At 41.7% G+C, this 26,774-nt stretch overlaps 1 protein-coding gene across 1 annotated transcript in view; it reads right to left on the bottom strand.

Moving 5' to 3' along the window:
* ntrk3a (neurotrophic tyrosine kinase, receptor, type 3a) overlaps window positions 1-26,774 on the bottom strand; it is a 175,358-nt gene that overhangs the window by 96,664 nt on the left and 51,920 nt on the right. Inside the window, exon 4 of the mRNA XM_055009289.1 lies at window positions 1,157-1,228. Coding sequence (XP_054865264.1) covers window positions 1,157-1,228 — 72 coding nt within the window. The remainder of the gene's footprint in view (window positions 1-1,156; window positions 1,229-26,774) is intronic.

The following is a 26,774-nucleotide window of genomic DNA, read 5'->3' as shown; positions in this document are numbered from 1 at the left end:
GTTTCGAATTATTGTAAATAAAACCTTGTTTAATTACTGTCTGCCTGCTGTCTCTGTGCACTCTCACTTTGGGTTCACATTTCTCCCCACACCATAACAACAAAAAGCTGTTTTACTGTTATTTCCTCTTTTACTTAGGTTCATACTTTGTATGGATGGTTTCAAATATTTATGTTTCTTTCATTCTCACTCTTTTGACTATCTTGTAAAAGTGTTTTGTTTTTGTTTGTTTTTTAAAAATTTATTCTGTATGCAACCATTGTTGATACCTATGTTGGTAAACAGTTTTTCTTCACTCACACTGTGACATCCTGTGTTTTGTCAGGCATTATTATCGGGGCTGAATATAAAGCTCAATGTTGATCTCTCAGACACTAATCTTTGTAACACAGAATCTATAGGTATGTGTAACAGGACTGCAGTTTAGTTTCACAACCTAGCATCATTGGGGAAATATGAATGAATCAGTCTTATGTGCAGACAGTTTTCCCACCTTTGGTTTAATTTTATTTTTCAGGTGTGCAGTGATTACAAGCACCATGAAAACAAATGACTAGATTTGATATAACTGCATTAAAATTGTCAAATCCAGTGATGGTTTAGCAACATAACACAAAAACCACCTCTGCATGTCAGAATATATTCTGTTTGCTTGGCTTTGACTTCTGATCAACCATATATACCAGTATTGTTTTCACAACTGATGAAGAACATTTGAAAATTCATGCTAATGCATAGTATGATTCAATGTCACATGTGCTGCCTAACACCCCTAACTTTACTGAGTTGTGCAGTGGTAGCGTGGCTATTGCTGTCGTTGACACGCACGCATGCACGCGCGCGCACACACACATGCACACACAAGCATTTTTCTGAACCCCCCACAATCAGGTGAACACTTCCAGTATGCATGCCAGGTGTCATTCTGCACAGCACTGGTGTACTCACTTCCTTAGCATTTAGGTTTGTAAAATAAGTCATTTTCGTTTACAAATGCTCAGAAACACATCTGTTTGGTTTCTGCCAGTGGGTAAAACAACCCCCCTGGCTACTAGACTCAGGTAAAATAAATGAAAAGAAGACCATTTTTTCTCATAGCTACTGTACAATCACAGTGCCCATATGATGGGCTAGCAACAATTGCAGGACAACTTACAATTCTAAGAGTTGTAGATGTTCAAAGATCTGCCAGGACAGCGTGGTCAGGTTGGGGTTTTTGGACAGATTTCTAAGGAAGAGAATGAGAAAGTGGCAGAGTTAAAATAGATGTCAGAAAGTTTACTTCAACATGACAGCAGGAGCTCATTGTTGCTAGACATAATCTAGACAATGCTTTGGGGTGAGTGTTGAACAAACCTAATAGAGGTTAGGTTCATATCGAGCAGAATAAGGTTTAGATTGTCTTGGAGTGATTATGAGTACAAAGGATTCTTTCCAGGAACATTACTAGTAATATAATGTCAACATTAGCAAGGTGTATACACACAAGAAATCAAGGAAGTCAACATTTTAAACATATCCATGCAAACCTGTGCACACAGACTGTGATCTGGAGAGAATTCATACCTAAGAAAACAACATACATATAAGCACACGCGCGCGCGCGCGCGCACACACACACACACACACACACACACACACACACACACACACACACACACACACACACACACACACACACACACACACACACACACACACACACACACACACACACACACACACACACACAGAGCCCACATGTCTGAACCCAGAGCAAGCCGTAAGACGACAGTGGCAAGAAAAAACTCCCTTTTAACAGGAAGAAACCTTGAGCAGAACCCGGCTCATACTGGGGGATCCATCTGCTGCTGGCCATTTGAGATTGAGAGGGACAAAATAGGTAGTAGGGGAGGGAGAGGTTGAGAAGGACGAGAGAAGAGGGGGGTGGGGGACATGTAACACAACTGAATACATGCATGATCAGAGTCACATAAATGATACATGCAAAGTAGAAGCCAACATTGAACCTTATTCATAGGTTTACTGTTATGGTCTAAGGCTCTGGTCTTAAATATATTACATATGTAGCTGATGGTAAGATGCAGACACTGTGTGCAGTGATGAGCATATCAAGGATATTTCAGTATAATGTCCATGTCTGGAGTTCTCCTTTCTTAATCTAGTATCAATCAGCCAGACAGAGTTTGAGTGCAGAGAGAGGAGCAGACAGGCAGACGAAGGGTGGTCAACGGTGGCAGCTCAAAAACTGTCATATCAAAAATATTCTTTTACTGTGTGAAGCAGAATCTTGTTTTGAACACACTGATGTATTTTCATGTACACTACAGGTCAAAAATTTTAGAACACCCCAATTTTTCCTGTTTTTTTGGAAATTATGTATGTTAATGTCTCATTCTACTCTAAATGAAAGCGTAGAACAAATAAACAAATGATGTTTTAAAAAAATCTATTTAGAAACCAAAATGTTTTCTAACTTGGTCATCTTAGCCAACCCACATAACCCTCTGTATGCTGAGTTTTGACTTTTGCTGTCTGGAAAGAGGTATACCTTCCCTAAGCGGGCCAAACAGATACCTCAGATCATTTGTTCCCTCGCTGCAGGGTTTCTAAATAAGCTTTAGGCTTGTTTCCTTGCACTGTAGGCTGCATATATATTCATAACTCACCTGATGACATTTAGTTTTTATATCCATGTTTCTATGTATTGTACTGTACTGTTTTATGGTGTGCATTTTGTTGTCAACTGCTGTTACAAATCAAATTGCCCAAATTGGGACAATAAAGACTTTCTAATCTAATCTAATCTAATCTGATCTAATCTAATCTAATCTAATCTAATCTAATCTAATCTAATCTAATCTAATCTAATCTAATCATCAAAGTAGTCACCTCAGGCAGATATAACAGCTGAACATACTTGTGGCATTTTTTCCACAATGGAAATCAAATATTCTTCACAAGGTTCTTCCCAACTGTTTTGCAGAAGTTCCTATAAATGTGTGGCACTTCTAGGCTGCTTTGCTTTCACTTTTCTGTCCAGTTCATCCCAAAACAGTTCCGTGGGGTTTAAGCCTGGAGACTGTGCTGCTCACTCCATGTTTTCAAGTTTACCACCTTGTTATTTTTTCCGAAGGTAGTTCTGGCATAGCTTGGACTTATGTTTTAGGTCATTATCTTGTTGTAGGATGGACCCCTGACTAACTAGGGTATTGCATGGTGCTGCAGAATGCTGTGGTAGCTGTTTTAGTTCAGGGTACCTCTCACTATGTACAAGTCACTGACCCTGGATCCAGCAAAACAGCCCCAGACCATCATCCTTCATGTTTGACAGTTGATATCACATACTGAGGAATCATCCTTTCTCCTACTCAATGGCTTACAAAAATCTTTCGTGATGAACCAGAGATTTAAAATTTTGATTCATCAGTCCATAATACCTTCTTCCAGTCTTCAGTAGTCCATTGGTGGTGTTTCATGGCCCAGACAAACCTCTTTTTCTTATTCTGACATCTTGGCTTGATGATGGCTTTTTTCCCAGCAACTCAACCTGTCAAACCTGCAACTCAAACTCTTCTCTTTACTGTTGAAACTGAGACTTACTTAATACGACCACAACTGAGCTGTGCTTGAAGATGTTCTCCGGTGAGCAACCTATCACGCAAGCTGTTGACTCTCAGAAACTTGTGTTCTGTGTGTTCTGATTCTGTTGTGGCTTTGGATCTTCCAGACCTCTTCCTGTCAGTTTCCCCCAGAGGGCCTTTTGATGGTGAAGAAAACTAAACTCATTGACACCTTGACTTTCTTCACAATTTCTCTGAGGAAAGACATACATTTTTAAGTGTCATGATGGTCTGTCTTTCTATTGCTAATTGCCTTTTCATCGCCATTTTTATAGCAACACACTTTCTGCGGTACAATACTGTTCAAATAATGCATTCGAGGGTGTGGTGCTGCAGTGTGTTCCAACACTACTTTTATGCAGACAGATGGGGTTGTAAGTAATCACAAAGGTTGGGTCATTTGTAGGATTTGGTAGCACCAACTTTCAAGGCTTGATCAACCTCCATTGCTACAGAACAGCTTTACAGTTTTTTATGATTGCATAAACACTAAAAACAAAAGAATTACATAATTATCAACACCTTACACTATAGGAGCAAAACATTGGACCAGATTTTCACCACCATAAACACAAAGTCAGCCTCACACTTTTTGCAGAACAATACACAGTGATTTGCCAAACACTAAACACACTTGTATACATGAGACACAAGTATATCACGATGTCACTTCCTTGCAGTTCCAGAGCACTGACTGACAAATCACTACACCCATGAACCAGCTCATTAAACACATACACATCAGGTGTGCAAATACATGATTGCTTTTTTGTAGACACACCAATCATGGTGGTGGAAGGTTTATGATCTCTGGCCCCAGGCTCAGGTGCCCCTCATTCAGGCCATGGAAGAAGCTTGTGACCAAATCAACACCACAGCTGTGCAAGGATGGATCCGTCATTCAAGACGGTTCTTCCCACGTTGTCTTGCCAATGAGGATATTGCCTGCGATGTTAACGAAATTCTCTGACCAGATCCAGCTAGGCGAAGACATGTGTATTAGTTAATTTACTTTATTCAGATTTCTTTTTGTTTTCTTCTTTTACTTTATAGTACTTTTAACCTGTTCTGGTAGTACAGTATTGTTATTTGTCTATTTTCTGGGCTTACAGTGTTGGGACATGTTTTGTTGTGATTGTCTATGTTGACTGATTTTGGGAGAAATAAATCATATTTTCAATTGTCTGCAGCACTGATCTTGTGTTGTTTGGTGAATTTACCATGTTGTATATTTGCACTTTCTCTGTGTACTTCACTTACAGTAATCTAATCAATAAGAGGTAGAATTGCTAAAAGTGTTTTAACACAGCAGTGTGTAACTGGTTCAAGCAGAAGTAAGCTTTATGGAATGTGTGTGTTTCATATGGCAACATAATATGTTTTTTATAAATGTGTATATAGTTTTTACAAGAGTGTTTCATTGTTCACAGGATCTGAGGTGTTCTGCATATTGTGTGTGTGGTTGTGCTGATTGTGTGTAGTGTTTTGAAATTCTGAGCCCTGTTTTCAAAATTGTGCTTAAGCAATTGTAAAAAACTGTAAGTATTTAACCCATTTCTTATTCCCTGAAAAAGGACACATTGTATAATTCTGAAATGTACATTATTTTTCAGTTTTGGGTAACATTATCTGTTTTAAAACCTTTGTACCATTTCAAGCTATTCATTGGACTTGAACCACTTGACTTTCAAAAAAAAAATGGAAAAACTGGGACAATCTAAAACTTTTGACCGGTAGTGTACGTACTGTGTATTATATAGATTTGGTGGCAGGATAGAGAAACTCAACATGACAAAAGGTGCATTTGCACACTTAAACTTCCTTCAGAAAATTCTAGTCTGTCAGTGCTGTTCACATGTAAATGCAGGGTGGACCGCAGATAAAGAATTCCTGCCAACAGAAGAATATGGTGTGACACTTATATCCACCGAGCCAGTGACCTTTATTAATCCAAAAAATGTATTATCTTTTTAGTTGAGATGTGTAAACATAGAGAGTTGATAGACACATACACATTTTTAAAAATTGTCAGATTCAAAACATCACACCAATCAAGCAATATGGCATGAAGGAACTTTCTGTCTGATTGTGAACATTTAGTTTGTAGGTATTCTTTGTCCCTTTCAGAATGCAGTGAATGAAATTAACAGCAAGTTGATAGGTTGTCAAAGTGAGTGTTGTTATACATGACAATGGGGGTGTGGTAGAAAAAAAAATTGTAAAAAATCAGCTGGGTAAAGAAACGAGTACAGATTTGTACACTGAGGAAAGAAAGACACACCGCAAGAGAAACTGCAAAACAGAAATGGTGTCCAACAAAGGAGTTCACTACACCCTGAAGAGACTAGAAGAAACTCAAAGTTATGATGATACAAAAAAATCTTAAAAGAAACAGGCTTACTACAAAAGCAGAAGACAAACATATCCTTTTCACCAGCAAGAGAGATTTCCAAAAAATAGCACAATAACCCCTTAAATCCCACGGGAGCGGCGACGCTCCCATTTTACGAGTGCTATTTAAATTTCTGTAACTCCTCAACCATTTGCACTACAGAGAAAATTCAAATGGTTCCTGAAAGAAGAGAAGATGCACTTTACGGGGTATTACGATATGTCAAAGGAACCACGTGCAACGACGTCCATCACAAAATCCCACGGGAGCGGCGCCACTCCCATTTTACAAGTATTTTTTGTAAATATTTATTATAGAGTATATTTTACATTTTTGTGGTCTAATATTTTGTTCATTTTGTTCAACTCCAGTTCCTAATTTAGTCAAATCTTGAAAAATTGAAGTCAGTTTTTGCGTTCTTCTCCACTTTAAACTATTGTTACAGTGTCTAAACACATAGGTTATGTCAGATATTGCCAGATATTGCAAGCTTAGGATGTTTTAAAAAAAAAGGGTAAAAGCAATCACTCACACTATGATTTCTGATGCTTTTACAGCCCAAATTTAAAAAAAAATCTAGGCGGCCTGTATGACCCTTGTGTGTTAAAGGGATAAATAAGGGAGGAAATCAACATGATTGATCAGTCACAAAAGTGTATCCCATGAATCTGCAGTCTCTCGATGAACTAAGAAAGGTTGAAATGTAATTCCTGGCACATAATGTCGAATGTCGAATGAATGTCTCATATAGGCCATGCTGGTGTTAAAGACAGAGGAGGCTACTTTGAAGAAAGCAAAGTCTAAGCAAGATAAACTCAAATAGCTGACAATTATAGTAAAAATGGATTTTGATGAGTGACTCTATATAATAATTATGTTTATTTTGTTGCAAAGTATGTCAATGAAACTATGTTCAAATTTTTGGCTGGCAGTGTACATGTGGTTTTGATTCATGAAAATTATTCCAAAGCTCTTGTAACAATTCCAAACACAAGTTGATGATTTATTCTTCAGTTTATATCTAAACATGGTTGCTGTCAGCCCTAACGTGCGTGCATGCTCATTAGATTGATCATAACACAGAGTGTAATCCTATGAAGATTATGCATGCTTTTTTTTTTTTTGAACTGTATTTTTATTGAACATAAGACATACATACAAACCACAACATTCCTTGACAACATCACAGAATAAGTATGGCCGTACAAAAAAGTGAGTCCAGAAAAGAAAGAAAGAAAGAAAAAAAAAAGAATAAAAAAAATAAACCTATTGGGGCCCAGAAAACTTAATCAAATCAATGAATGAATAAAAATTAAATGGATAGTGAAGACATTTCAGCATAGCGTGAGGTTCCCCTCAGTCAGAGAGGTATCTTGCTATAGGTAGCCACCTTCTCACAAATACATCAGCCTTTAATTGTAATTGAGCAGTCAAAGCCTCCATTCCATACACCTCCCTTAGCTTCTGTTTCCACTGTGCCACTGTAGGCGGCTGTGGATTCATCCATTTTATTGTCACCATTTTCCTAGCAGTCATCAAAAGTATATGTAACAGGTGTTTTTGGTCTCTGGTGTACCTGTCTTCAGGAGTTTGATCAAAAAGAAACTGACTCGGGGTGAGTAGTAAATCAGATCCTATAACTTTATCTATTTCTCTCTTTACCCCCTTCCAAAAAGGAAGCATCATTGGGTAGTCCCAAAATATGTGTGAGTGGTCGCCGACCATTCCACATTTTCTCCAACAGTATATTGCAGCTTGGTTATCTGTGAATTTGGAAACCACTGAAGGCGTCTTAAAGAACCTTGTCTTCATCTTCCAATCAAACTCCTTCCACATATTGCTATTGATACCCTTATGACATCCAGTACATATTGTTTCCCATTCTTCATCCTCAATTACAATGTTTAACTCCAGTTCCCATTTATTTTTAATGTGAAGAGTATTGTCTGGCATATCCATCAACAGATATCTGTATATATGGGAAACATGCTTTTTGTTGGGTAGCTGATGTTTAATTATATTAATAAAATATGTGTCTACGTTTGTTGGAGCATTTTTAATTATATTCCAATCTTTGTGGCTTGTAATATAGTGTCTAATCTGAAAATACCGGAACAAATCACTTCGGGGGAGAGAAAATTTGTCTTGGAGGTATGAGAATGGCTGTAAAACATTGTCATAGAACAACTGGTCAATGACTCTTAGATTTCTGTCTGCCCATCTCTTAAAAGTGATATCTGTTATTGAGGGGGGGAAGGCCAGATTTCCACCAATCTGCATAGCCCGTGAAAGAGCAGCCGTCCCTCTAATTCTCTTTTGGATTATCGACCATATTTTTAAGGTGTGTTTCACCCATACATTTTTAATTTTCAATTTCTCCTGGGACTGCTTGCTCAGAAACACTAGAGCAGAGAGAGGTACAGTTGGCAGTGAGTTCTGCTCTATGGTTACCCATCCAGACTCCACATCATTGTTAATCCAGGTTACCACTGCTGTTAATTGTGCTGCCCAGAAATAATATTTTATGTTGGGGAGGCTAAGTCCACCCCTATTCTTCCCAAGAGTGAGTGTTTTAAGTCTCACTCTTGGTCTCTTATTTTGCCGTATAAATCTGGATATAAGCTTGTCCAACATATTAAAGGCTGATGTTGGTATCCTGACTGGAAGACACTGAAACAAGAACAGGAGTCTGGGGAGTAAGTTCATTTTAACCGCTTCTATTCTGCCCAAAAATGATAACGGTAGTACATCCCATCTTGCCAATTCATTTCTGAATATCTCAAATAATTTTTTATAATTAGCCTGGTATAGTTGTGTTACTTGGGGAGTGAGTATGATTCCTAAATATCTGAAGCCCTGTTTGGTTCTGTGAAAGGACACCACATCGTCAAGCTGGCTAGGCCATGCCCCAGACACCATCATTGCCTCTGATTTACTGGTATTAACTTTATATCCCGATACTAGACCATATTCCTTAAGATTTTGTAGGAGGGCCGGGATTGAATGGACGGGGTTTTCAATAAATAATAATATGTCATCCGCGTATAGAGCTATTTTATGTTGGTTTCCACCCTCATCTCTAATTCCTTGTATAAGGGGATTACTTCTAATCAATTCCGCGAGGGGCTCAATGCTGAGAGCGAACAGAGCTGGGGAAAGTGCATCTCCCTGCCTCGTCTCCCGTCCCAGATCGAAAAAATCAGAGCATTGGCCGTTAACTCTAACTCTTGACCGCGGGTTCATATAAAACACTCCAATCCAACTCACAAAAGTTTCATTAAAACCCATATGAGCCAGTGTTTGCTGCAAAAACATCCAGTCCAATCTATCAAATGCTTTCTCAGCATCAAGGCTGAGAAGCATTGACGGAGTCTTTCTATGAGAAGCAATAGATTGTAGATTTAGAGCTTGACGAACATTATTGGTGCCCTGCCGCCCACTGATGAATCCCGTTTGGTCTGAATTAACTAATTTCCGAATGTGTTTTTGTAATCTATTTGCCAAGATAGAGGTCAGGATTTTTAAGTCCTGACAAAGCAAACTTATAGGCCAATATCCCATGCACTGAGTGGGGTCCTTTCCATCTTTATGTATGACTGTGATAATTGCCTCTGACCAAGTTTTTGGGGGATCCCTTTCATCCAGTGCATAATTATATACCCGACATAAAATTGGGGTTAACTCCTTAGTGAAAACTTTATAGTATTCCCCAGAGTAGCCATCGGCGCCCGGGGATTTACTATTCTTTAACTTACTTATACTATCTATTATTTCCTGTACTGTTATGGGAGAACATAGCATCTCAGCCTCATCTTGTGATAATCTGTTCAATTGGATCAAATTCAGAAGTTTTGTTATTTTTTCCGTCTTCCCTAGTAATTCTTGGCCTTCATATAATTTCTTCTAGTATGCAGCGAACGCCTCTGCTATTTCTTTGGTTGGGAAGTAGTTCTATTCGTGTCAGGGTGCTTAATTTTAGGTACCACACGGTTCGATTGAGCTTTCCGTAACTGAAAAGCCAACAACCTACTAGCTTTATTACCCATTTCATAATATTTTCTTTTAACAAATCTCAGCATTCCCTCTGCTTTATATGTAAGTAGGTCGTCTAATTTTTGTCTCTCCTGTTTTAATAATTCTAAGGTTTTTCTTCTTCTTGATATTTTATGTTCCTTCTCTAAGTTCCTAATTTCAGTCTCCAATTCAAGTCTCCTGGCTTCTCTTTGTTTTTTTATTCTCGAGGTAATTTGAATAATATGTCCCCTCATAACTGCTTTGGCACCATCCCATAGAATAGATGGAGTAATATCCTCATTATCGTTTATATCCATATATTCTTTTAGTCTGTCGTGTAGTTCCTGTTGAATTAAGGGGTCATTCAATATTGAGACATTAAGTCTCCAGTATCTGAATTGTTGTTCTTGACCTAAGTTTATTTTCATCTTAATGGGGGCATGGTCTGATAAAGTTATAGGTTCTATTTCACATTCTGTCACTCTATGTACATCAGCCTTTGAAACAAGAAACATATCCAGTCGGGAGTAACTCCCATGAACATGGGACCTATATGTGTAGTCTCTCTCTCTGGGATGATGATATCGCCATACATCGGTCAAGCCCAATCCATCCATCATTCCCAGGACAGTAACTGATTTTTTGGTTCGAGGTCCCTTTTCAGCAGGTAGTCGGTCTATATTTGAATTTAGTACACAATTATAATCCCCCCCAACCACTATGATTCCCTCCCCTTCATCTGCCAATTTGGAAGCTATTTTCTTAAAAAAATTTGGACAGTCCTCATTTGGTGCATACAAATTCAAGAATGAAAATCTGTTTTCCCCAATCGTACCTATCACCATGACATATCTGCCGTCCTTGTCTTTCAGTACTTTTTCACTGTTAAAAAAAACATTCCTTCTAATTAAGATAGCAACCCCTCTTTTCCTCCCTCCTTCATAAGATGCACTATATATTTGTTCTACCCAATCCCTCCTTAATTTCAGGTGTTCTGCCTCAGACAGATGTGTCTCTTGTAACATCGCAACTGAACATTGTAAAGCTTTAAGTTGATTGAGTATTTTCTTTCTTTTAACTGGACTTCCCACACCCTTTATGTTGTAGCTAACCACAGTCAAACCATCCATATAACAGTACTTTTAATCCTTACTGTCATAATGCTTTGTATTCATCTCATAAATGCCATATGCTTCATCACCTGTTATAAAAGTCTTATTAGTTGTCAAGGAAGTAACACAAAATAGAACAGAAACACTGAAGATTTCCCAATAAAGAACATCAGGAATCAAACATACCAAACTGTCTTCCAAGTCCTCAACTGGCCTACCTCCAAAAGTGACCAGTTCCCGTGTGGAACCGGGCGGAGGGTGGCGGAGTCCCTCCGGGATAATGTCACATTGTGCAGCAATCCCGCTCCATCGGGTATATTGCTGCGGCCCTATGATGGCTGAGTGTAGATCACTCATATTGAGTCCACTGCAGCTGATGCCACAAACCAAAACGACCAACTGATGTACTATTATTACATTCTGGACTCGGCAAAATATACATAATAATAAAAACATGTACACATACACACATGCACATATATTATGTACATATGTATATCCATGTATCTATATACTCATATAAAGCCCACAACACGACTATAATGGGGGGTAATAGGAACATTTAGCTTTAACCCATCTAAGTTAAAATTATCCAGAGCTGTTCATAGTTCTCTAAGTTAAACAAACAAACCAAGAAATACCTTATTTTTGTATAATCTGCCCAGCCATTTCAAGGAAAGAAAAACCTGCAGTCTTTTTCCGTAAACATGTTCCGACCATCTCGGTTGGCGTCCCGTCTCTCCCACCTGTGTCTGGCCAACTCTCGCTCCACTTTGTCCCGCTCATCAACTCGGAACTGGATGTTCAGGTCCTGAAGCACCGGCGCTGCGTCCATTACCGTCTGAAAGGTTTTTTCCTCGGAGCCCACCATCATCCTTAATCGCGCTGGATACAAGCACTTCACTTTAATACTTTTCTGCTTCAGCTGTTTAACAACATATCTGACCTGGGCACGTTTCCTCTGCAGCTCAGGTGAGTAATCATTATCAAAGTAGATCTGCCTCTCACCCATTTTCACTGTGCGCTGTTTCCAAGCTTGTTGGAGGATCCGTTCCTTCACCGTGTAGTCCGCAAATCTAATCACGATGGAGCGAGGGGGGTCATTTTCTTTCGGTTTCGGCATAAGCGCTCTGTGCGCCCGGTCAATCCTGATGTCCCCTTCTTTTAGCGGTAGCTCGGTCAGCACCGTCGGCAGTAGCTTTTTGATGAAAGTCACCATGTCTCTTCCCTCGCTTCCTTCAGGAACCTGATACAGCCTTAAGTTTTGTCTTCTCGCCCGGTTCTGAAGATCCTCACATCGTTCCACAAGTTCCGCCTCACGCTGCAGGAGGAAGCCGATGGCTTTTCTGTGAGCCGCGGTGGTCTCCTCTGTAGCTGTTATACGCTCCTCTGCGTCAACAACCCTCTTTTCTAACTTTGTTAGTTGTGTACTTAAACCTTCAACTGATGTTTGAAGTCGCGTGAATGATTCCTGGGATTGGCCCTTGAGTTCCTTTACATCCATCCTCATCTGCAGAATGTCCCCCTGTATTTCTCGGTTCGATTGGACGATAACTTGCAGCATCTCCTCCATGGTTTTAGCGGCATGTTCAGTATCTTTGCTAGCGCTAGCTGTGCCCGGCTTAGCAGGCTTGTTAGCTTCAGTTGTTTCCGGCGATTTTTCGTCCCCTTCTTTGTTTCTAAACTGGTATCTGGAGAGTCTGTCTCCGGAGCTCGTCTTTGCGGTGTCGTTGGGCATGTTTATTGCCGAGTTTAGTTCAAATGTCGTTTGGTAAGTTGGTTAATCAGCAGAGCTCAAACTTTTGCGTCCTTTATGAACATGGCGCCGCCGGAAGTCTTATGCATGCTTTTACTTACTCTATCCCTCAACATGTGCATGACACCATGATGGGGACATGATTCACTCTGCATGTGATCTCAATGTTTCTCAGCCACAAGTTACTCCACCCTTAATGTGTGCAAATGCTACATATATGCATACTGATTTCAATCATGTGAAATTAATTACAGGACTTTAAGTCATGTGCATTTGCATACTACCTAGGCTTATAGCACCAAGAAACCTGTGGATCTGTGGATCATTTGTACTTAGTCCTATTGTCTCCTTCAGCTCGATAACTTGTAAGCCGAGTGATACGTGCAGTTGATTGTGTTCCATGATGCCAGTGTTGCATAGAAAGGAGCTGTATTTGAAGCTTTTCTCAGAGAGGTGCTGTCCAAGGTGCTGACAATCAGTTCGTATCTACAGTTGCAGCAGACCTCTGACAAGTTATTTTTAGACTTGAATCTTCTGACTAAAAGGACTGCTAGTTAATGTATAATGAAGATGGTGGACTAAACTTCTACTTAGATTGATCTTCTTAAGAGGTACATGTCAGAATCCTTCTGGCTTTTTGTCACAAACCAAAAAGGAGATAATTCTGCTGTTGCTGGGCTGCTTCAGCCTTGTGACTATAGCTTGCACTGATATGCATAGGCACAATCCAATGATAAAATAACTCCATACTGAGGGAAGGGATTTTTCCTGCACCCAAGTTCTGCAAAGTGGACGCTCTGCTGTGCCTAGTATTGTGATGTAGGCCTGTGTGGCTGGTCCAGTGCATCCTGCATTGCTGCTCTGTGTGCTTTCTCAACAACAATCATGAAGCCATTTGCACACCATAACAAAGTCAACTAAACATCTGTTATTTCTTGTTCTGTGATTTCTTACCTAAACATCATGTTCACGTTGGTTTATTTCTTAACTAATATGTAAATTTTCATCATCATCAAGAAACTCGCCCAATTCAAAAACAAATGCTGTGCTGTACCGACAATCGCTAAAATCCCTAAATACATTCTCAGTGTGAAAAACGACTCCCTGCACTTAATAACCAGACTATAACAACACACATCCTGGTAATCTAAAGTGTGTTTTTTTTGCTGCTACTGTTTTTATCTTTAAATGCACAACCAAACCTTGGTCCTTTTAAAAACAGACTTACACTAGCAGACTTCAAACAAAGATCATATTTTGGCCTTGTACATTTCCATGTTAGAATCTCTATAGATGTGATCTTGCTGGTAAAGGGGATGGACTTAAATTTAAAACTAATCACACCTTAATCACTCCCCTTCTTGTTGTATGCCTATGTATACCATGCTGCCCTTCCCACTTGTTCATTCTCGCTTCTCATGCACAGAGCAACACACACTATCACTCAGACATGCTGCGTTCTGAAAGTTTTAGGATACTTGAACTGATCATGGACTGCTCATCCAGCAGCCCTCCATGTGCAAACATTCAGCCTGGCTCCAGATCTCCTCCATGCCGATCAGACCAATCCAAAATGATTCCCCAGAGAAGAGGGGATTGGCATTGCTCCAGAAATGGCACTAAACCCATCACCCCTACTGAAGAGATGGCTTTAATCATCAGACCCTCCACATCTGATCCCAACTACCAACAGGGAGGCTCTTCTCAGGGAAGACCAAAACATAACTACTCCCTCCTCAACTTCCCCTCGCTTCAACATTGATGACAGAAGCAGGCGAATGTCCAGAGAAGCAGCTGCATCCAGAAATGATTGGCAAGCTCCCCCATTCCAGACAGTTGCGCTGATGTCCCACCACACGAAACCTCTGACTGGAAATTTGCAGGTCTTCAAAAAGCATTAAGATACTAGAGGCTTTACCTGCCACCGTGTTGACAAGTTAAATTATTCCAACTTCTGACAAACTTCTGCAGCTTAGATGACGTGATGAACCACAACAATTCTCCGGCAGAGGCCGACGCTGCGTGCCAGAACCTGATCCAATCCAATCCAATCCAACTTTATTTCTAAAGCACTATAAAACAACACTGTCGACCAACGTGCTGTACACATTAAATAATAGAATAAAAGAATAAATAACCAAATAAAAATACAAATAAAATAATGCGAGTATAAAAATAAGACATAAGACACAGGTTGTACAGTAAAAGTCAGCTCTAAGCTGAGCCATACGCCAAGTTAAAAAAAATGTGTTTTTAAAAGAGATTTAAAAATAGGGAGGGAATCAGCCTGTCTGATTTTTAGTGGGAGCTCATTCCACAGTTTAGGAGCAGCCACAGAAAAAGCACGATCACCTCTCAGTTTCTTTTTGGTCATAGGCACCACCAGTAGAGCTTGATCTGCTGACCTCAGTGAGCGAGAAGGGTTGTAGGGAACCAGCAGATCACACAGATACAGGGGGGCCAAACCATGAAGGCATTTAAAAACAAATAAAAGAAGTTTGAAATCAATACGGAGGTGCACGGGGAGCCAGTGGAGGGACTGGAGGATGGGAGTTATGTGGTTATATTTACGTGACCCCGTTAAAAGGCGAGCGGCAGCGTTCTGAACCAGTTGAAGTCTCGACAGTGAGGTTTTGCTGAGTCCTGAGTAAAGCGCGTTGCAATAATCTAAAAGTGGTGATGTCATCGTGCTACCCGTAGCTCTGCCCAGTTAAAAAAAAAAGACATCATTGATGTCTGAAGCAATCAGTTCTGCACAGAAGCTGAATCACTCTCTCAATGCACCCAGAAACACCCAGAAACACTCACCTTACTCACACATTTTTGACAGTTCTCTTGGCAATGTCCCTCCACATGAAACCTTGGACCAAATCACCTTGTGTTCAGATCAGTCACCTGCCCATCTCCTGGTCCATTCTTTTGTCACTCATGAACAAGATCCCAAGCAACAGTCAGCTCTTCAGTCATACTCCTGCTGATTTTGGGGGTTTCTTGGTTAACGATGGTCTCCGTGCCGTAGCCTCCCAAGGTCTTGCAGGTTCTTCAAAAAACCTCTCCAACCATCTTAGAAGTATTAAAAATCAACCCATCATTATCGCTACCCTGTCATAGAGCATGAATGGTCAAGTAAAAATCCATCCTTGTCCACTCTGATAATGCTGTCCTCATCGTCTTAGTTGAAGCTATTCTCCCACAGTCATGCTTCTCGTGCGGTGACTCACGTGGTGACCAGTCTCCAATCCATTCCTCCTCCATGTCGACCACTTTCCTGCTACTGCAACAATATCACTGACTCCCTTCACTCCCTCCATAATAGATTCTGTTCCTCCTTTCCATCATTCAATGTAGCTACACTGTCCAGCTCCATCTCATATTGCTCACCTTTATCTGGGACTCAAAATTCCCACAATACCTCTGCAGCAAAATTGATTAATCAAGGTCATCTTCCACCACCATCTGTCCTCCTATCCTAAGCCTTCAATACATTTCAATGTCCTACTTCCCAACCTCTATCCAGCACTCTTGAATCAATGCTCTGTTGGCTTTCCTGTGTTCCTTTGACACACAGAGTCCATCGCAATGTTGACTGACAAGTCATGTTCAATCCACACTGTCATTTTAACTGCGCATCTTGTCTCGACCTTCCTCCATCTCTGAAGAACATCCAGTATATTCACTCAAACAAAGCCAAACCAATCAACCGGGTAATCCATGCCCATCATCTAGTTCAAACTAGATTCACACCTAAGCCCTTACAATTCTCTAGTACACGATATACAAACCAGAAAAATCTCAGGATGCTTTGCCTTCTGACCCTCAGTTCACTACACGGACTGGTCAAGTCGCAATCTTATCCTGATTCCTCTTCCACTTCAAGCAAGTTCTGACTTCACCTGCTCCAAACCTCGAGACCTACGTTATGCCCATTTTTCATCTCTTTCTTTCTTATGGGAGGCTTTTGGAGGTCTACTGGCCCAGGAGCTGCTGCTGATCTCCAACTAAGCTTTTCTCCCACATCGCATCAGCTCACCTCAGTCATCACCAACATCACAATCCTTTGAATCCAATAAACAATCAAGTTTCAAATTGATGGTGTGATCCATCTAGCAAAAATTGATTCTATCCAGATCTTCACTTCTCTGCCATCACCTGTTGCCACCAGGTAAGTTAGTTGTAAATTGGGTTTTATATGTAGGTGTCTTTGTTGAAAAGTTGGTTAATGGGCAGAGTCATGCTCTGTGCCAGGAGAAGTTACTCTTGAGTAATTTTTAGATGACTACTTTTTACTTCTACTTGATATACGTGATATTATTTTGAATTAACATTACTCTTACTTGAGTACAATTTTTGGCTACTCTACCCACCTCTGAACAGATGTAACTGCCTTCAACCACACACTCAGCCCACTCTGCATGCAGAAGGTCTCCTCTGGAAAGGACTCCAATAAGGCCGAAAAGGACAGCCTCATATTCAAAACACTCAACAGACACTGAACGTGACATACGTGTGTGTGTGTGTGTGTGTGTGTGTGTGTGCGTGCGTGTGTGTGTGTGTAATGAGGGCAGTCATAACAATAAGAAGATCAGTGGCTATAAAAAAAAGACACCATTGATGGCTGAAGCAATCAGCTCTGCACAGAAGCTGAATCACTCTCTCAATGCAGCCAGAAACACCCAGAAAGGCTCATCTTAGTCCCACATTTCTGACAGTTCTCTTGGCAACGTCCCTTCACATGAAACCTCTGACCAAATCACTGTAGGTGTTCGGATAGCTTAAGACAGCGCCTTCTACTACCACCTCGCTAACAGCAAAGTCAAACTACTTCAACTCCTGACAAACTCAATACATGACACAACCACAACAATCCTCACACTTTTACGTACCAGGTTGCCAGTTTATCAGTCAGTCTAGGTCCACACGCCAGCAGGTTTACTAATTCTGCAGCAGCGGTCACTCTTGAGCTGCTTGCCACAGAAGCTTACAAAACACGACCAAGTCAATAACACCACAACATGCCTGCTACAAATCCATTAACATTCCAGTGTTGTTGAATGTTGACTTCTTTGGAAAATGTTTTGCTTAGAGGCTTCCAAGATCTGCACCAAGTCTGAAATTAGCAGTGCTGTAGCAGCAGCTTCAGTGAACTTCAGTTGCTTCCTCAGCTTGACTTTCAGCTTCAACTGCTGTTCTGTTGTTAGCATACCAGTGGAGGTGGTCTTGGCAGCTGATGTTACATTTTTCCCAGATCTTTTGGAACTAGTTTTTTTTTTCCCAATGGATGGAGGCACTTGCAGTGGTTAATCCATTTGTAATGTGGTTAATATTATGAAAGGGTATACATGAAACCAGATGTCAAAAATATCAAAAAACTATCTAATGCTGTAAAGAAAACTACAACTAATTTCCTTACAGCGTTTCATGGTTTTTGGGGACTGACCCACTAAAGGAAGGCCAAGAGGTATCTGTGCTGTATAGGAAAAGTTCATTAGAAATCACACATTTACAACATCTCAGATTAGAGTCACATCAGAGTTCAAGTAACAGACACATGTTAACACTAACTTTTGGGAGGAGATAGTGTAAATCAGATCTTCATGGTGGAACTGCAAAGAAATTCCAGTTATGAGTAATAGCAAGATAAACTGATTCGACCCACAAACTCAATGAATGTATATAAATGTTTTTGGAGGAGGAGACTTTTTGAAAACATAATCTGGTCACAGGTCTATTTTCTTCATATAGAATATAAAATTTCTAGGAGGCAGTGTCGTCCCGGGCTGCACAGTGGCTCAATGGTTAGCACTTTCGCCTTGCAGCTAGAAGATCCCTGGTTCGCATCCCAGCTTTCCTGGGATCTTTCTGCAAGGAGTTTGCATGTTCTCCAGATGCATGTGTGGGTTTTCTCCGGGTACTCCGGCTTCCTCCCACAGTCCAAAAATATGCTGCGGTTAATTGATTGTTTGTCTGTATTTGTAGCCCTGCGATAGACTGGCGACCTGTCCAAGGTGTCCCCTGTCTTCGCCCCAAGTCAGCTGGGATAGACTCCAGCTCCCCCACGACCCTAATGAGGATAAAGCGGTGTATAGATAATGGATGGATGGACAGTGTCATCCCACAGACTGCTCTGACTGAAGGAAACAATGTGAACCATTTGTTCAAAATGAAATATTTTAGTTTTTTCTTTCATTGCAGATTATTGTTTACATGGTTCTTTGGCTAATCTGATATAAGAAGTTCTGATCATTTTTTAAAATCATAAATAACACTATCAACACTATTGACATGTCTTAATTATGTATCATTTGTACATAACGTGCTTTGTACCTATATACTGTGATGTACATGAGTAAGCTATAAATATATCGGAAGAAATGTCCATTATAAAATAAAATATACTGTGAATAAATGACATAAGGTGACATTTTGCAGCATTATTGTGGTTCTCTTATGGCATCCCTTGACAGCCTGACTGAAGTTTTCATAGCACTTAAAGTGACAATTTCTAAATTCCAAAAAAACAAAATTGCACCATCACCAGTTTCTGTCTACCTCAGTCTGCCTGCACTTCTCTTTGAATCTGACTCCACAGGGGGTTCCAACCATTGCTGCATAATGCAACACACACACACACACACACACACACACACACACACACACACACACACACACACACACACACACACACACACACACACACACACACACACACACACACACACACACACACACACACACACACACACACAATGCTTCATATCAAATTTGACTGACTGTCATAATTAGTGAAAAAATGCATTACAATTCATGGCTTTTTGTTTCAAAGGGCTTTTGCACAGTTTTCCAAACACATTTATTCCCACACACAGAACTGAATAGACTCAGTGCATCTGGGAAGAATGAATTAGCTTGGAAGACACGTGTATAGACACACAGGGATGTATTCATCAGTCAAAGGGCAAATTAACCTCATGCTATGGATGCATTTTCAAAGGTCTAATCTAACACATATTAAAGCTCACAACATATTTATAATGATTTCCACAGGAGGACATTAGAGCCACAAAAATACTGACTGAGAGGGAAAGACACCAGTAAAACACACCAACCAACGGAGGTCATATTGGTTTACTTGCCACCATAATTGTTAAAACTTGATTCAAATTTTACATGTATAAATTAGTGGTGGGACGGATTGAAAAAAATATTCAAATTAATTACAGGCTTTGTATTTAATTAATTGTGATTAATCTTATTTTTGTCAAAAAGCAAAATTTGACAGAATAAAGTTTTTCAATTCAAATAAATTTTGGCTGACAGTTGAATCAATGAATAGATATATATGTGTTTATGATTTAAAATGTATAAAATTAATGCAATTTCAAAATGGGACATATAGAACAAAGTGATTCTGATTATTTAAAGACTGGATTTAGTTCAGTTTTCCCACTATATGGCACATAACATCAGCATAAGTAGTTCAAGGGCCTTCAAAAAGTTGAGAAATCATAGATTCATTCTGTTTCCATAGCTTCTGGGTCTGATCAATGGTGTTTTGATGGTTCTTATTTTTTGGAAGATACATTTTTATTTGAAAACAAAAATATCTTTTTCACAAACTAAAATTTTATAATTAAGTTATTAAAAGCCAGACATTTTTTGTGGTTTAAGGTATAACTCCATCGAGGCTCCGCCTCCTATATTTGTCTGCATTTTTCATCTGTCAACTACATTCGCAGATTACTGCAAACTCAAAGTGCAATTATTGCAATTATATTCAACGTTTTAAGACTTTTTGTAAGACTTAAGCACTTTCTTTAAAGGCAGTCTATTATTGGGTGGCTATGTTGCTGTAAGCTCTAGTGCTAACAGCGACATGTTTTTCATTGAGGTGACACTGTCGGTGTGAAGTGGTGTGATGATAAGAAAACTCTTTGTTGCGCAGTTTGCACACAACCACGCTTTTATCCAAGCTGCCATTGGGAAGATTTTTAAAAGAAAACTTTCTGCCCAATAAGCTCAACGTGGTCTCATCTTCCTCCACTGTTCACCAAACTTTCTTGTGCACTGACGTCACACCTGTGTATCTTCTTCACGGCTGGCAAACAGACTTTAGGTTCTTTACTACCACCTACTGGGCTGGAATGTTCATCAGTGTTACTGGTGTGCCAGAAATTAGGTAGCTGAGAAAGGTGCAACTAATTACGTTATTTTTTCTATAATTAATTAATTGAAACTAACGCGGTAAAGTCCCAGCCTTAATATAAATATGTACACATCTTATAAGTGTTATTGATCAGTGGTCTATGGCTTACATTTCCTTAATTCTGGAAACTTTCTGTCCTTTAAAGGTAAAGCTCTCTGAGTTTCTAAAAAATATACAGTGTAGAATGATCACTAAAATGATCTCTGCTAGTCAAAGTAAAACGGTCAGTAGTTTCCTTCAACGCTCACGTTGGCAATGACAGTGAGACCTGGAGAGGCGTGATTGGGAGGAACGGCCCCCCCGATCTGAATCCGAGTGGTGTTCTGTTATTGGACTTCTGTGCTCGTCACAGATTGTCCATAACGAACACCATGTTCAGGCATAAGGGTGTCCATATGTGCACTTGGCACCAGGACACCCTAGGCCGCAGTTCGACGATCGACTTTGTTGTCATATCGTCGGACTTGCGGCCGCATGTCCTGGACACTCGGGCGAAGAGAGGGGAGGAGCTGTCAACCGATCACCACCTGGTGGTGAGTTGTCTCCGATGGTGGGGGAGGATGCCAGTCAGACCTGGCAGACCCAAACGGATCGTGAGGGTGTGCTGGGAACGTCTGGCGGAGTCCCCTGTCAGAAGGAGTTTCAACTCCCACCTCCGGTCAAACTTCAACCATGTCCCGAGGGAGGTGGGGGACATTGAGTCCGAGTGGACCATGTTCCGTGCCTCCATTGCTGAGGCGGCCGATCGTTGCTGTGGCCGTAAGGTGGTCGGTGCCTGTCGCGGTGGCAATCCCCGAACCCGTTGGTGGACACCGGCGGTAAGGGATGCCGTCAAGCTGAAGAAGGAGTCCTATCGGGCCTTTTTTTCAATTCAATTTTATTTATATAGCGCCAATTACAGTCAAATTGTCTCAAGACGCTTTACAGAACCCACAAGTCTGACCCCCAGAGCAAGCCAAAAGGCGACAGTGGCAAGGAAAACACCCTTTTAACAGGGAAAAAAACCTCGAGCAGAAACCGGCTCTAATGTGGGGGGACCCATCTGCCTGCTGGCCGGGCGGGTTGAGAGGGACAGAAGAGGTAGAAAGGTCGAGATAGAGGGGTAGAGGTAGAGATAGAGGGATACAGATAGAGGGGTAGAGATAGAGAGGTGGGGGGTGGGACACAAGGACCATAAAACACAGCCACACATCTGAAGCATCCAGCATCCAGCTCTGGGACCAGGGACAGTCGGAGAAAGGACACAGAAAGAAACAGAGTGAATGTAATGCAATAATGGTATATATAGTAAGTACATAGGTAGTTAGAGAAGGGCTCAGTGCATCCAGAGAGGTTCCCCAGCAGCCTAGGCCTATAGCAGCATAACTAGGGGCAAACTAAAGGGACGTCAAGACGGGAAGTCAGTTTTGCAAATGAAAACACCAGCATACCCCGTCAGGGTCCCCCAGTCAGCCCTAACTATAAGCTTTGTCGAAAAGGAAGGTTTTAAGCCTGGTCTTAAAAATAGAGTGGGTGTCTGCCTCCCGAACCCAAACTGGGAGCTGGTTCCACAGGAGAGGTGCCTGATAACTGAAGGCTCTGCCTCCCATTCTACTTTTAGAGATTCTAGGAAGAACAAGTAAGCCTGCAGTCTGAGAGCGAAGAGTTCTGCTAGGATAATATGGTACTATCAGGTCTTTAAGATATGATGGAGATTGGTTGTTAAGAGCTTTATATGTCAGAAGAAGGATTTTGAATTCTATTCTAGATTTAACAGGAAGCCAATGAAGAGAAACCAATATAGGAGAAATATGATCTCTCTTGCTAACTCCCGTCAGTACTCTGGCTGCAGCGTTTTGGATCAGCTGTAGATGTTTCAGAGAGTTATTGGGACAACCTGATAATAAGGAATTACAGTAGTCAAGCCTAGAAGTAACAAATGCATGGACTAGTTTTTCTGCATCACTCTGAGACAGGATGTTCCTGATTTTCACAATATTTCTCAGGTGGAAAAAGGAAGTCCTACAGATTTGTTTTATGTGCGAGTTAAAGGACATGTCCTGGTCAAAGATAACACCGAGGTTCCTCACAGTAGTACTGGAGGCCAATGTAATGCCATCCAGAGTAACTATATGCTTTGAAAGCAATTCTCTAAGATGTTTGGGGCCAAATACAATGACTTCAGTCTTGTCTGAATTTAGTAGTAAGAAATTATAGGTCATCCAGGTCTTTATGTCCTTAAGACAATCTTGCAGTCTAGCTAGCTGATTAGTTTCATTTGGCTTCATAGATAAATACAATTGAGTGTCGTCAGCATAACAATGGAAATTAATACAGTGCTTCCTAATAATGTTGCCTAAGGGAAGCATGTATAATGTGAACAGTATTGGTCCTAAGACAGAACCCTGAGGAACTCCATGATTAACCCTAGTATGCTCAGAAGAGTCATTGTTGACATGCACAAACTGGAACCTGTCTGATAAGTAGGATTTAAACCAGTCCAGTGCTGTCCCTTGTAGTCCCTTCTAGTCGCTGTAATAAAAGTTTGTGGTCGATTGTATCGAATGCTGCACTAAGGTCCAATAAAATAAGTATAGAGACCAGTCCATTATCTGACGCTATGAGAAGGTCATTAGTAACTTTCACCAGAGCTGTTTCTGTGCTATGATGCACTCTGAAGCCTGACTGAAACTCTTCAAACAAGCTATTCCTTTGTAAATGTTCACATAATTGATTTGCAACTGTTCTTTCCAGAATTTTGGAGAGAAATGGGAGGTTGGAAATTGGTCTATAGTTGGCTAAAACATCTGGATCTAGAGTGGGCTTTTTAAGTAAAGGTTTGATTACAGCAACCTTAAAAGCCTGTGGTACATAGCCTGTTACTAGAGAGAGATTAATCAGATCTAACATTGAGGAATTAATTAAAGGTAAAGCCTCCTTGAACAGTCTAGTTGGGATAGGATCTAAAAGACATGTTGATGGTTTGGATGTAGAAACTATTGAAATGAGTTCAGAGAGATGTATGGGGGTGAAAAATTCTAAATATCCATCTGGTCTTACAGCCAATTCTAAAGTATCTGTACTCGATGATACATCTGTGACATTTGCAGGAAGGGCCAGAGTAATTTTTTCTCTAATCGTAATAATTTTATTTGTAAAGAAGCTCATGAAGTTGTTACTGCTCAAAGCTAAAGGAATACAAGTTTCAACAGAGCTCTGACTCTTTGTCAGCCTGGCTACAGTGCTGAAGAGAAACCTGGGGTTGTTCTTGTTTTCCTCTATTAAAGATGAATAATATGTTGTCCTGGCATTACGAAGAGCTTTTTTATAAATTACTAGAATATTTTTCCAAGCTACATAAGCTTCCTCTAAATTAGTGGAATACCACTTCCTTTCCAGCTTTCGGGACGCCTGCTTTAAAGTCCGCAGCTGGGAATTATACCAAGGAGCAGGTCCTCTCTGAGATAGAACTTTCTTTTTGGCCTGTGGGACTCCGGAGGCAGCTGACAGGTATCGGCTGGCCAAGCGGGCTGCAGCTGTGGCTGTCGCCGAGGCAAAAACTCAGGTATGGGAGGAGTTTGGCGAGGCCATGGAAAACGACTTCCGGTCGGCTTCGAAGAGATTCTGGTCCACCATCCGGCGTCTCAGGGGGGGAAAGCGGTGCACTGTCAACACTGTGTATAGTGGGGATGGTGCACTGCTGACCTCAACTCGGGACGTTGTGAATCGGTGGAGGGAGTACTTTGAAGACCTCCTCAATCCCACCGACACGCCTTCTGATTCAGAAGCGGGGCCTGGGGTCTCGGGGGTAGATTCTCCCATCTCTGGGGTCGAAGTCGCCGAGGTAGTTAAAAAGCTCCTCGGTGGCAGGGCCCCGGGGGTGGATGAGATCCGCCCGGAGTTCCTCAAGGCCCTGGATGTTGTGGGGCTGTCCTGGTTGACACGCCTCTGCAACATCGCGTGGACATCGGGGGCAGTGCCTCTGGATTGGCAGACTGGGGTGGTGGTCCCTCTTTTTAAAAAGGGGGACCGGAGGGTGTGTTCCAACTATAGGGGGATCACACTCCTCAGCCTCCCCGGGAAGGTCTATTCAGGGGTACTGGAGAGGAGGGTCCGCCGGATAGTCGAACCTCGGATTCAGGAGGAGCAATGTGGTTTTCGTCCCGGCCGTGGAACTGTGGACCAGCTCTACTCCCTCAGCAGGGTCCTTGAGGGTGCATGGGAGTTTGCCCAACCAGTCCACATGTGTTTTGTGGATCTGGAGAAGGCTTTCGACCGTGTCCCTCGGGGAACCCTCTGGGGAGTGCTCCGGGAGTACGGGGTAACGGACCACCTAATACAGGCTGTCCGTTCCCTGTATGACCGGTGCCAGAGCTTGGTCCGCATCTCTGGCAATAAGTCGAACTCGTTTCCAGTGAGAGTTGGACTCCGCCAGGGCTGCCCTTTGTCACCGATTCTGTTCATAATTTTTATGGACAGAATATCTAGGCTCAGCCAGGGTGTTGAGGGGGTCCGGTTTGGTGACCTCAGGATTCCGTCACTGCTTTTCGCGGATGATGTGGTCCTGTTGGCTTCATCATGCCAGGACCTCCAACTCTCACTGGATCGGTTCGCAGCCGAGTGTGAAGCGGTCGGGATGAGGATCAGCACCTCCAAATCCGAGTCCATGGTCCTCAGCCGGAAAAGGGTGGAGTGCACTCTCCGGGTCAGGGATGAGGTCCTGCCCCAAGTGGAGGAGTTTAAGTACCTCGGGGTCTTGTTCACGAGTGAGGGAAGGATGGAGCGAGAGATCGACCGGCGGATTGCTACGGCCTCCACAGTAATGCGGACGCTGTACAGGTCCGTCGTGGCAAAGAGGGAGCTGAGCCGAAAGGTGAAGCTCTCAATTTACTGGTCGATCTACGTTCCTACCCTCACCTATGGTCACGAGCTTTGGGTAGTGACCGAAAGAACAAGCGGCTGAAATGAGTTTCCTCCGCAGGGTGGCTGGGCTCTCCCTTAGAGATAGGGTGAGAAGCTCAGCCATCCGGGAGGATCTCAGAGTAGAGCCGCTGCTCCTCCGCGTAGAGAGGAGCCAGATGAGGTGGCTCGGGCATCTAATTAGGATGCCCCCCGGACGCCTCCCTGGTGAGGTGTTTAGGGCACGTCCCACTGGGAGGAGGCCCCGGGGAAGACCCAGGACACGCTGGAGAGACTATGTCTCCCAGCTGGCCTGGGAACGCCTTGGGGTCCCCCGGGAGGAGCTAGATGATGTGGCAGCGGAGAGGGAGGTCTGGGCTTCCCTCCTAAAGCTGCTGCCCCCGCGACCCGACCCGGATCAGCGGTAGAAGATGGATGGATGGATGGATAGTTTCCTGACTGCAAGTTAGTTACACTTATCATAATGACATAAATACACAATTATAATTGAATGCTGAACTATATAAACATGACAAAATAACATATATAACTATAATAATACCATGTTAAGGTGCTTTTGAAAAACTCCTGCATAACAAAGGTATTCACAACTAAACAGTATACTGCGTCTTTCTACTGGATATGGTTTTAGCCCTCTGACAATTATTAGTGAATTGTATAACGCTGCGGATAATGCTATCAATAATAATATTGTGGGTTTTTAACCGAGTGCTCCGGCTTCCTCCCACAGTCCAAAGACATGGTGAGGTTACTTGATTCTAAATTGTCTGTAGGT

This window comes from Amphiprion ocellaris, chromosome 3, assembly GCF_022539595.1.
Source record: "Amphiprion ocellaris isolate individual 3 ecotype Okinawa chromosome 3, ASM2253959v1, whole genome shotgun sequence".
NCBI classification, from domain to species: Eukaryota; Metazoa; Chordata; class Actinopteri; family Pomacentridae; genus Amphiprion; species Amphiprion ocellaris.
This window is presented reverse-complemented; position numbering and strand designations above follow the sequence as displayed.